This window comes from Podarcis erhardii (assembly GCF_964252035.2).
Source record: "Podarcis erhardii genome assembly, chromosome: 2".
Taxonomy (NCBI): Eukaryota; Metazoa; Chordata; class Lepidosauria; order Squamata; family Lacertidae; genus Podarcis; species Podarcis erhardii.
Genome location: NC_138498.1, coordinates 126,335,024 through 126,347,840, shown reverse-complemented (window position 1 = coordinate 126,347,840; position 12,817 = coordinate 126,335,024). Strand labels below are relative to the sequence as shown.

General features: G+C 43.3%; 1 protein-coding gene across 1 annotated transcript; it reads right to left on the bottom strand.

Moving 5' to 3' along the window:
- Positions 1-1,958: 1,958 nt before the first annotated feature.
- LOC309336363 (uncharacterized protein) lies at positions 1,959-3,469 on the bottom strand (the record flags this gene model as incomplete). Its single annotated transcript, XM_081851983.1, has 1 exon — positions 1,959-3,469. The coding sequence occupies one exon, from the start codon at positions 3,467-3,469 to the stop codon at positions 2,228-2,230; it is 1,242 nt and encodes a 413-aa protein (XP_081708109.1). The 3' UTR covers positions 1,959-2,227.
- Positions 3,470-12,817: the final 9,348 nt, after the last annotated feature.

Here is a 12,817-nt window from a genome sequence, read left to right as displayed (position 1 = left end):
CGGACATGGAGCAATGGTTCCAAACTACAAGAAAAAAGATTCCACCTAAACATTAGGAAGAATTTCCTGAAAGTAAGAGCTGTTCAACAGTGGAATTTGCTGCCAAGGACTGTGGTGGAGTCTCCTTCTTTGGAGGTCTTTAAGCAGAGGGTTGACAACCATATGTCAGGAGTGCTCTGATGGTGTTTCCTGCTTGGCAGGGAGTTGGACTCGATGGCCCTTGTGGTCTCTTCCAACTCTATGATTCTATGATTCTATCTAACCACTCTGGGCGGCTCCCAATCGAGTGTTAAAAGCAGTAATGTGCTAACTGTTTCCTAATATTTGAGCTGACATTATATCGCAAATCCAATGCGTATAAGGACTAAGAAATATCTGAAGATGTATTTCTTTAGCTGTCCCAGTTGTCATCCCAATAGCCCCAGTTGGGCTTCTCCAGCCAGGTGCCAGGGCAGGTTGGAGGCTGCGTTGGCCGGTGAAGACAGAAGCAGAAGCCCCGGCGGAGCCACGGACGGAGGCAGGGGAACGGGGGCATTGCCAGAGCATTTACCCACCAACTGCTGCTGCTTCCCAACCCGCAAGTGGCAGCTGCGGCCGCTGAAATAAAAACCGCCTGAATGCCATGGGAGGAATGAAGGAGGGAGGGGGTGACGAAGAAAGCGCATGAGGAAGCGGCACGGAGAAGGTGCGCAGAAAAGGAAGGAAGGGCGGACTGAGGGAGAGAGAGGAGGAGCAGGAGGAAAACTCAGCAGCAGCCGGTAGCCAGCGTCACACCCCCTTCCCAGCGCCACCCTTCTGAGGCAGGCAGGCGGGTGAGCCGACTCCCCCTGTTGATGGCACCCATTGTGGGACAAGATTGCTCGTCCCTGAGGAAAAAAGCGCCGCCGGGTGAGGGAGAGGGAAAGAACGTGCGTGCTGGCAATCCACGTGGCGATACCTGGACTGTCCGCAGGCCGGATCTAGAAGACAATTGCACCTGATCCGGCCCACACGCCTTAGTTTGCCAACCCAGATGCTTGGAGATTCAGACCCCCATTAGAACAAGAGTAAACATGTTCTTCTGATTCAAAGGATTCTGCGGGAAGAAGAAACATGATCTGGATATTGAAGGAACTGCCTACAGGATTAAAGACTGTAGAGATCCAGCCAAGAACTATATCAGATCAAAACTCAAAATGGATGATAATGAGGGTGAAAAGAGTTCATGGTATAGATGGAGACTAAATAAGGGCTTATTTGAAAAACACTGAATTACAACATATTCCAATTACGTTAGAGTATCAAAAAATGTTAAAAACATTTGGAAATAGAGGGGAGGATGAAACTATCACTTTTACAAAGGATTTCAACCATAAAGAGAAATGTTTTACCTAAGATACTGTTTATATTCTAAATGATACCAATAATAAATAATACAGCTTCTTTAACAAATGGCAAAGAGATATTTCATGATTACTCTAGCAGAGGGGAAACACCAAGAATACAGTATAAAATTTTGATAAATACTAAATTTTTCAGTTTGTGGATTGTAGGGTTTTGTTGGAGCCAGCCATCACAAGTGGCATTTGTTTAGGGTAAAATAAAGACGCAGAAAGCCAGTAATATTTCCATAATATGAGAGAGCAGCTCATTCAGACTTCTTCTCCTCTCCGGTAACTTTTTATTGTCCTTTGTTCTGTCCAGCCGCATGGCCGTTTGCCAATCTCATGTTACCTCATCCGGTCAAGCTTTTATTGCCCCTTTACCATATAAGGTAATCATTGCCCAGAGGAATGTCAGGGGGCACCCTTAGTTCCAGTTACAGATAGGTAGCCGTGTTGGTCTGCCATAGTCAAAACAAAACAAATTCAAAACAAAACAAAACAAAGGTGCTACTGGAAGGAATTTGTTTTGTTTTGAGGGGGCACCCTGCCGTATTTACAAGCCTCTGCATTGGCTTTATGACTCCCACAGGGTTTCAACTCTTAAAGCTTTTCCTCCTTGCGAGTCCATTTATGGTTTCTAAGAACATCAGAACTGAAGCTCTATGTCTTCTCCATATACGTAAGTGGTTTTCCCTTTTTGAGTTCGCTGGTGTTTGCTAAGGTTTCCACTTCTATTGACGCTCTTTCCACACTCCATACATTTATTTGCTTGTCCCTGAGTGAGTCTGTTGATGTCATCTAAGTTTCCTGTGTGTGAAATTAGGATTCCACTCTGAAAGAAACTCTTTCAACACTCCATACATTTAAATGGTTTCTCCCGTGTGAGTCCGTTGATGTCTTCTAAGAGCTCCAGCATTGGTGAAGCCCTTTCCACACTCCTTACATTTAAATGGTTTCTCCCCTGTGTGAGTCCATTGATGTTTTCTAAGTGTTCCACTGCGATTGAAGCTCTTTCCGCACTCGGTGCATTTAAATGGTTTCTCCCCAGTGTGAGTTCGATGATGGGTTCTCAGATCTCTCCTCTCAATAAAACTCTTTCCACATTCCATGCATTTTAATGGTTTTTCCCTTGAGTGAGTCCATTGATGTCTTCTTACTGCTCCATTAGAAGTGAAGCTCTTTCCACACTCCTTACATTCAAATGGTTTTTCCCCTGTGTGAGTCCGTTGATGGAATCTAAGTGTTCCACTACAAGTGAAGCTTTTTCCACACTCCATACATTCAAATGGTTTTTCCCCTGTGTGAGTTTGATGATGGATACTAAGTGCTGTACCATCAATAAAGCTCTTTCCACACTCCATGCATTTAAATGGTTTCTCCCCTGTGTGAGTCCGTTGATGTTTTCTTAGTGATTCACTGTGACTGAATCTCTTTCCACAATCCATACATTCAAATGGTTTTTCCCCTGTGTGAGTCCGTTGATGTCTTCTAACATTTCCAACATTGGTGAAGCCCTTTCCACACTCCTCACATTTATATGGTTTTTCCCCTGTGTGAGTTCGAAGATGGATTCTAAGTGTTCTACTAACAGTGAAGCTCTTATCACACAGCATACATTCAAATGGTTTCTCCCCTGTGTGAGTCCGTTGATGTCTTCTAAATGTTCCACTATCAGTGAAGCTCTTTCCACACTCCAAACATTTAAATGGTTTCTCCCCTGTGTGAGTCCGTTGATGGATTCTAAGGTATCTACTGTGACTGAAGCTCTTTACACAATCCATGCATTTGAATGGTTTCTCGCCCGTGTGTGTCTGTTGATGTTTTCTAAATGTTCCACTATCTGTGAAGCTCTTTCCACACTCCATACATTTATATGGTTTTTCCCCTGTGTGGGTTCGTTGATGGTTTCTAAGGTGTCCAATCTGACTGAAGCTCTTTCCACACTCCTTACATTTATATGGTTTCTCCCCCGTGTGAGTGTGTTTATGTATACGAAGGTTTGAACTCCAACCAAAGATTTTTCCACACTCCATGCATTTAAATGGTTTGTCTCCTGTGTGAGTCTGTTGATGTTTTCCAAGTGTTCCACTCTTCCCACACTCCATACTTTCAAATTGTTTCTCCTCTCTCTTTTCACATTCCATGAATTTATATGTCTTCTTTCAACAGGGAGGAGCGGGGGGAAAGGAAACCTAGGAAGAGAACAAAGGAATATTACAAACATCAATTAGCACCTGCTCTTATTTTGACGTCCCGTACATTCTTTCCTGTCCTCCATATGTTCCAATTTTTAAGGAAAGACAGATGAAATAATGTTAAATAATGGTAATGCATCATCAGCCTTTCCTAACCCTTAATTAAGCATTAATGAAGCAGCATTATCTTAGAATACGGTTCAACTGTGGGGTTTACGTTTTATAAAAAGTGGTTTCTCACAGGAACGGGAGCTGTTCTATGTTCCATGAACCTGGCCAATATTAATCAGGATCTTAAATTCATCATGAAGTTCTTCATCTGCTGCACTATAATCCACCACCCCTTGGGCCACATTTTGTCCCCTTCGACCTCAAGATGTTTATTCATCACCTGCACAGTCCCTTTGGCCTCAGGAGGTGCATAGTGACCATTTTGGGAGACCCATATATAAGTCTAGTGACAAGGCTTGGAGCTTGTGGTTGGTTGAAGGAGTGCTCAGTTGGAGAATGTTCTTGGGGTTGGACCTCCATCTCTCAGCCTTGCATTCTTGAATGGAGAGAGCTGGAGATGCAGAAGGAAAGCAGCTGGAGCCTGACCGCTGTGAAGGCCAGATTGAGACACCCACCCCAATTATGATTTATAATAATTATATGCCATCAGGTCTCGCACCTATCTCCTGACACTGGCTTATCTTAGCGGAGATTCCCTGTCCAGGCCTCTCTCACTGTTCTTCCTCCTTTGCCCTGGGTGGCCAAGGGCTTCTGGATATTCTAGCTCTGCTCCAACTGGGAATTATTTATTAAACTGTTATAACTCTCTTCATCTGAAGATCACAAGATAAAAATATGTGTGACACTGAAAAAGGTGAGTATTAAAGGTGAATAATGTGAATGGTTTCAGAACTCACAGGGTTAAAGAGTTCTGGGTGACGTCTCTCTATTCCTGAGGCGTTACTAGAGACGGAAGCAACCATGAGCGCTCGGAGTCCAGGGAAAGTCAGAAGAGTTCTGTTTTATTGTTTTACTGCTTGAATAAAGACTGACAAATAGACACACTAATGTCTGGGTGTGTTTGATCTTCTAAACACCGAGGAGCGACAGCACGCTGTGTTTTACTCTGCAATCGTGACGAACGGAGGATCGGAGCAGCAAAGAGGCGCAGCTAGAGGGAAGTGTGCCAGGCTCCAGTTCGTTTAAGTTACGGCTAATTGGGGTCATATACCAATTAGCTACACCACGCCTTAATAAATAACACTGATTGTGGGAAAGAATAGAAAGAAGATGAAACCCGTGGTGTGTCCTCCTGAATGTAATATAATAATAATAATAATAATAATAATAATAATAATAATAATAATGTGTAAAGAATCCAATCTTAAAATCAGTTTCATATTCCCTGGCTGTATTTCTCAGCCATGATTGTGACTCAGAATCTTAGCCACACCTTTTTCTAGATTATCAACTGGACATAGGAGCCAGACATCCCTGGGATTTCATCCAGACTTTCCTTTGGTGTGGGCAGCAGCAGCAGAGGAAAGAAGGAATTACTTTGGGGACAAACCATTTCCTTCAGAAGGTCTTCCCCAGCGGCCAGCAGGGTTGATAAACTGCTGTGGGGACACCTTGGATTTATAGTGTTAGGGTCTGGATACCAAACACAATCCCTTGGAAATGTCTCAAGAACCCTTAAGATCCAGTTCCACCAACTCCCAAGTAACACTGAGCCCTAGAGGAACCTTCTATGCTGAGTTGAGGCACCTCTGGCCCTTCAGATGTGCTTGGACTCAAAATACCACCTGCCCAAGCAAGGATGGCCCATGGCCAGGGAGGATGGGAGTCTTATCTGGTGGGACACACTTTCCCCTTCTTCCACCTCCTCTGAAAATGCGGAATGGGGGAGGTGGGCACATTGACGCAAGGGGACATTGACACACCAACTGTCAGGGCTGCCCGAGGTCCCAGCTCACAAAGGACCAACGCCAGGTCGTCGTTATATACAAAAGTCTTTATTGAAGTTCAGTTTCGATTTCAAAGCCGCGGCGCGCAGCTCTACGTCTTAAACTCTAGACCGCTGAAACTCTGTCTGAATCTCCTCCCCCCAGACACCAGTTTAAGACTCTAGCCTTGCTCCACCTCTTCCTTTGCTCTTTCCTCCTCTGGGTCCGCCTGTCCGCTGGGGTCTTGCCCTTTCTAGACTCTTCTGACGCTGAGTCCCCTGAGTCTTCCCCCAGCCTCCGGTGGGCTTTAGGACCTGGCTCCCCATCCGGGTCCTCTGCTGTCCCACGCGCCTGTACATTTGAACTTGGCGTGCGCGCCCAGCTGGCAACCTTTCTCCTGACCGTTACACTGCTTCTGTCACTGCTCCCCCCTTCGGGGGAGCTAGCTGGACCTGACTTCCCCTCCGTTCCCTCACTCTGCAATAGAGGCGTGGCCAGCCCTGACTCATCTTCTCTCCCTACTGGAGGAGACGCTGGCCCTGATGCATGGGACTCTTCCCCCCCACTCCGCTCTGGTGGGGGAACTGGTCCTGATCTCCCGCTGCTGCTTTGGGAGTCCCCGCTGGCCCCTTGCTCCTGGTGTGTCCCCCCTGGGACCACCCTTGCCCTGGCCATCGGCGCCCCCCTCTGGGAATCTTCTGAATCGCTGGAGAAGCTCATGGAATCTCTCGGGTCACTGTCATACTCCCCTACGCTGCCCTCAGATTCTTCCCCTTCGCTCTCCGTTTCCTCTCTTCCCCGTGCCTCTGCTCCTGAGCCCCTGACACCAACAATATTTCAATATCAAGAGATGATATTCCTGTCGCGACATCACCCAAATGTGCCTATACATGTGTGAGTAGAACAGTTGCGACTGCGCTGGCCGCCAGTTAGCCGTTGGCGTTTGAAGAGAGTAGGTGTGTTTGTAGCACGACCAACTAAAAATTATGTGAAATGTAAAAGTGTTCCAACACTTTTTTACGTCATTTAGTTAAGATTTAAAAATACCAAAGGTAAGTTATTCCACTCAGTAATCAGGATTACAGGTGATTTTCAAATAAGTTCAGAGGCTTTATTAACAATTGTTAGATTTTTTAAAATGTCCGTTGGGGCACTTTGATACACTAAGACATGGGACGCATTGATATATATAAAAGTGCCCCGCTTAGTGTACAATAATCTCTAAACAAGTGTCATATCTCAGGAAAAAACCAGAATCTTGTATGTTTGTCTTCCCTATTGCAAGTGTTGATTTCAAGGATGTTGTTTTGCGGTTGCCAAAACCAAATTTCCCAAAGGGCACATCTCTTTATACTTTATATACTTATATATTGACTTATGTGGATATAATGTGTAACAAAAGCTAAATGTTAATTAATTATCTTATTTTTATAAGCATTTTGTTTAAATTACTATTTTTTGACTACCTAATGTGAGTTCCTATACTTTTAAAAGTTTTTCCAAACTTCCGGCCCATGGGCCTTAAGGTGCCTATGCCTGGGATAGAGGGTTAAATCAGGGCTGGCCAAATGGGACTCCGCTCTGTCCCCTCCTTGCCCCTCCTTGCATCTGCTGCCTGAGGGGGCTGCCTCAGTTTCCCTCATGGTGGAGCAGGCCCTGAGAACAGCCTTCTCGCTGCCTTCCAAAATACAGGCATACCTCGGGTTACAGACGCTTCGAGTTGTGTTTTCGGGTTGGGCACCGCACGGAATCTGGAAGTACCAGAACAGGTTAATTCCGGGTTTCGGCACTCGCGCATGTGCAGAACCACTAAATCACGCTTTGCGCATGTGCATGTGCAGAAGCACTGAATTGCAACCCGCACATGCACAGACATGGCACTGCGGGTTGTGAATGTGCCTCCCGCACGGATCACGTTCGCAACCCAAGCATCCACTGCACAGGAAGGATGACACAGAAGACCTTGGAGTCTCACCGTGGAAAACAACAACAACAACAATTGGTAATACATCACTTTGGGCTGCCCTGGGCATAGGGTGTCCCCGTTACAACAGCCCTGCAAAACAGACCGGAGTTGCTGCAAGCTTTTGGGACTTGGAAGCGTAACTTACGGCAACCGTAAAGGGCAGTCCAGTGTCGTCATTACGGGGGCCTCTTTTTTTTTTTAAGATAATATTTATTAAAGTTTTGAATAAACACACATAAACACATATAAACACAAAAGACAATAGAAACATACACAATCAAACAAACACATCAAAAACAAGTATAAGTTCAAACCATATTTTCTGAACCTAATTTCACCGACCTCCTCACACCTCCCCCTTCTGTATTCTAACCTCATTTATCTTATCAGCAAATCCATTCCCACATTTCCCATAGTTAATTAATTAATTCTATTCTTTTTCCTTAATCAGTGCCCCTGCAATCCACTAATTTTTAAACCCATATCTTTTTAACCTTCATTAATTTTGTAATGTTTATTAAGATAGTCTTTAAACTTCTTCCAATCTTCTTCCACTGTCTCTTTGTCCTGGTCTCGGATTCTGCCGGTCATCTCTGCCAGTCCCATATATTCTGTCATCTTTATCTGCCATTCTTCCAGAGTGGGTAGATCTGATGTCTTCCAATACTTTGCAATAAGAATCCTTGCTGCTGTGGTAGCATACATAAAAAAAGTTCTATCCTTCTTTAACACCACATGGCTTACCATGCCCAGGAGAAAGGCCTCTGGTTTCTTCAAAAAGGTATATTTAAATACCTTTTTCATTTCATTATATATCATTTCCCAGAAAGCCTTAATCCTTGGGCATGTCCACCAGAGGTGAAAAAATGTACCTTCATTTTCTTTACATTTCCAACATTTGTTATCTGGTAAGTGGTAAATTTTTGCAAGCTTGACTGGGGTCATGTACCACCTATAGATCATTTTCATAATATTCTCTCTCAAGGCATTGCATGCCGTGAATTTCATACCGGTGGTCCACAAACTTTCCCAGTCAGCAAACATAATGTTATGACCAATATATTGAGCCCACTTAATCATAGCTGATTTAACTGTTTCGTCCTGTGTATTCCATTTCAACAGCAAGTTATACATTTTTGACAAATTCTTAGTATTGGATTCTAACAGCTCTGTTTCCAGTTTTGATTTTTCCACCTGAAAGCCAATTTTCCTGTCCAACTTAAAGACCTCCAATATTTGATAATAGTGAAGCCAGTCTCGTACTTTATCTTTTAGATTCTCAAAACTCTGCAGTTTCCACTTATCACCCTCCTGTTCTAAAATTTCACAATATTTTGGCCATTTAGCCTCCATATTAAGTTTTTTCAAAGCTTTTGCCTCCATTGGTGACAGCCACCTTGGAGTTTTGTTCTCCAGCAAATCTTTATATTTAATTCAGACATTATATAATGCTTTCCTGACAATATGGTTTTTAAAACCTTTATGCACCTTAACCTTGTCATACCACAAATATGCATGCCACCCAAAGAAATTGTTAAATCCTTCCAAATCCAAAATGTCTGTGTTCTCGAGAAGCAGCCAGTCCTTTAACCAGCAGAAAGCTGCTGATTCATAATAAAGTTTCAAATCTGGCAGGGCAAATCCCCCTCTTTCCTTTGCGTCAGTTAAAATCTTAAATTTAATCCTGGGTTTTTTGCCCTGCCAGATAAATTTAGAAATGTCTTGCTGCCAACCCTTGAAACAGTCCATCTTGTCCACAATTTGCAATGTTTGAAACAAAAACAACATTCTAGGCAATACATTCATCTTTATAACTGCTATTCGACCAGACAAGGAAAGCTTCAAGTTTGACCAAATTTCTAAGTCTTTTTTCACTTGTTTCCAACATTTCTTATAATTATCTTTAAATAAGTTCATATTTTTAGCTGTCACATTGATCCCCAAATATTTTACACTCTTAACCACAGTTAAACCTGTCTCATTCTGAAACTTCTCTTTCTCAATGTCTGTTAAGTTTTTTTCTAATACCTTAGTTTTTATTTTATTCAATTTAAACCCTGCCATTTGACCAAATTCTTGCATCAGTTCCAAGACTCTTTTAGTACTAGATTCTGGCTCTTGTAATGTAAGTACCAAATCATCTGCAAAAGCTCTCAATTTATATTGTTTCGCTCCGACCTGAACCCCTTTAACCAACTGGTCTTTTCTTATCATGTTTAGCAAAACCTCCAGGACCGAAATAAAAAGTAACGGGGAGATTGGGCACCCCTGACGTGTCCCTTTCTCAATTTTAAGTTCTTCCGTAATCACATTGTTCACTATAAGTTTAGCCTTTTGTTCAGAATATATTGCGCTTATACCGTTTTCAAACCTTTGGCCTACCCCCATACCATGGAGATTCTTCTTCATAAAGGTCCAAGAAATATTGTCAAAGGCTTTCTCCGCGTCCACAAATATCAAAACAGCTTTTGTATTTATATTAACTTCTAGCATCTCCAAAATGTCTATTATATTCCTTACATTATCTGATAAATGTCTTCTCGGGAGAAAGCCTGCTTGGTCCCTATGGATCTCCCCCATCAATACCTTTTTCAATCTTCTAGCTAAAATGTCAGCAAAGATCTTGTAATCCACATTTAGTAAAGAAATTGGGCGGTAGTTCTTAAGTTGTGTCTTCTCAGTCTCTGTCTTCGGTATAAGCGTGATGTAGGCCTCTTTCCACGTATCAGGTGCCTTTTCCCCCTCAAGAATCTCGTTACAAACTTCCTTCAAAGGTTGTAGTATCCATTCCTTTAAAGCTTTATAATATTTGGAAGTCAGTCCATCAGGCCCTGGAGATTTGCCCAGTTGCATACTTTGAATGGCACTCTCTATTTCATGTTCTGTTATTTTCTGATTCAAAAGTACTTTACCCTCACTTGCGATTTCCTTCAATCCATTTTTCTCCCAAAAAAATTCTATATCAGAGTCTTTTTGTGGCCCTTGTGCGTACAATTGTTTAAAGTATCTTTGGAAACAGCTTCTGATTTCAGTTGGGTTATAAATGTTCTTTCCATCCACTTCCAAATTTGTCACTGTATTCAGTTTTTGTCTCTTCTTCAATTGCCTCTTTTAAATAGGGGCTGGTGTTTGAACTTGGGCTTTGCTTATGTTACGGAATTGGCGGGGGGGGGCACTTGTGTAAGAGCAGGTTTCTTTGGCCGTCTCCCCCTTCCTTGCTTGCCCCTTCTGCGTTCCCATGGCAAGTCCAGCCGAATTCGACTATGGCGTGTGGTGCATATCTCCAGGCAGCTTTCTGGGTCATGTGCCCAACTTTTCATGAGCTGATATTAAATCCCAAAAGAACTACAGCTGCTTGTTACAAAGGGAGGGGGCAGATTCCGGTAGGTTAATGATATCAACTCTTTCCATGCTCATTTCTGATGCTCAGAAGCAGGTGACCCTTTCCTATACCTTCCTGATGACATTCTCAGTCTGACACACAGTATTTACACAGAAACACGGATCAAACACAAAAAACCCTTCACATAACTCCCTTTCTAAAATACACCGAGACTACCTTATAACATATCTCCATTATAACACACAAGTTCTAATTAAATCCTAATATTTACTATGCCTAAGCATTGAGCACCACAGACCTATAATAGTAGTAGTAGTAGTAGTAATAGTAGTAGTAGTAGTAATAATAATAATAATATTTATTATTTATTCCCAGCGCATCTGGCTGAGTTTCCCCACTGGTTAGTGGGGTAGAAGTGGAAGGATCATTAGGCGCGAGTGATCATGCTCTTCTGAAGTTTACTATACAGCGGAAAGGAGCAGCCAAGCATACTAGGACTCAATTTCTTGACTTTAAGAAAGCCGACTTCATAAAACTTAGGGAAGTGCTGGGTGAGATCCCATGGACAGTAATATTAAAAGGAAAGGGAGTTCATGATGGCTGGGAGTTTGTTAAGAGGGAGATAGTAAAAGCACAACTTCAGGCAATACCAATGAGACGGAAACATGGAAGGTGCCTAAAGAAGCCAGGGTGGCTATCTAAAGAACTTTTAACTGAGTTAAGATTAAAAAAGGATGTGTACAAAAAATGGAAAAGGGGGGAATCCACCAAAGAGGAATTCAAACAAATAGCCAGCACGTGTAGACACAAAGTCAGAAAAGCTAAAGCACAGAATGAACTCAGGCTTGCTAGAGAGGTTAAAAGCAACAAAAAAGGCTTTTATGGGTATGTTCGTAGCAAAAGGAAGAACAAAGAAACCGTGGGGTCACTCAGAGGAGAAGATGGTGAAATGCAAACAGGGGACACAGAAAGGGCTGAACTCCTCAATGCCTTCTTTGCCTCAGTCTTCTCCGATAAAGAAAACAATGCCCAACCTGAAGAATTTGGAGCAAATGATTCAGCAGAGGAAACACAGCCCAGAATAACTAAGGAGATAGTACAAGAATACTTGGCTAGTTTAGATGTATTCAAGTCTCCAGGGCGGGCCAGATGAACTGCATCCAAGAGTATTAAAAGAACTGGCAGATGTGATCTCAGAACCACTGGCAGTCATCTTTGAGAATTCCTGGAGAACAGGCGAAGTCTAACCAAAATGGTCAAAGGCCTGGAAACAATGCCTTATGAGGAACGGCTAAGGGAGCTGGGCATGTTTAGCCTGGAGAAGAGGAGGTTAAGGGGTGATATGATAGCCATGTTCAAATATATAAAAGGATGTCGCATAGAGGAGGGAGAAAGGTTGTTTTCTGCTGCTCCAGAGAAGCGGACATGGAGCAATGGTTCCAAACTACAAGAAAAAAGATTCCACCTAAACATTAGGAAGAATTTCCTGAAAGTAAGAGCTGTTCAACAGTGGAATTTGCTGCCAAGGACTGTGGTGGAGTCTCCTTCTTTGGAGGTCTTTAAGCAGAGGGTTGACAACCATATGTCAGGAGTGCTCTGATGGTGTTTCCTGCTTGGCAGGGAGTTGGACTCGATGGCCCTTGTGGTCTCTTCCAACTCTATGATTCTATGATTCTATCTAACCACTCTGGGAGGCTCCCAATCGAGTGTTAAAAGCAGTAATGTGCTAACTGTTTCCTAATATTTGAGCTGACATTATATCGCAAATCCAATGCGTATAAGGACTAAGAAATATCTGAAGATGTATTTCTTTAGCTGTCCCAGTTGTCCCAATAGCCCCAGTTGGGCTTCTCCAGCCAGGTGCCAGGGCAGGTTGGAGGCTGCGTTGGCCGGTGAAGACAGAAGCAGAAGCCCCGGCGGAGCCACGGACGGAAGCAGGGGAACGGGGGCATTGCCAGAGCATTTACCCACCAACTACTGCTGCTTCCCAACCCGCAAGTGGCAGCTGCGGC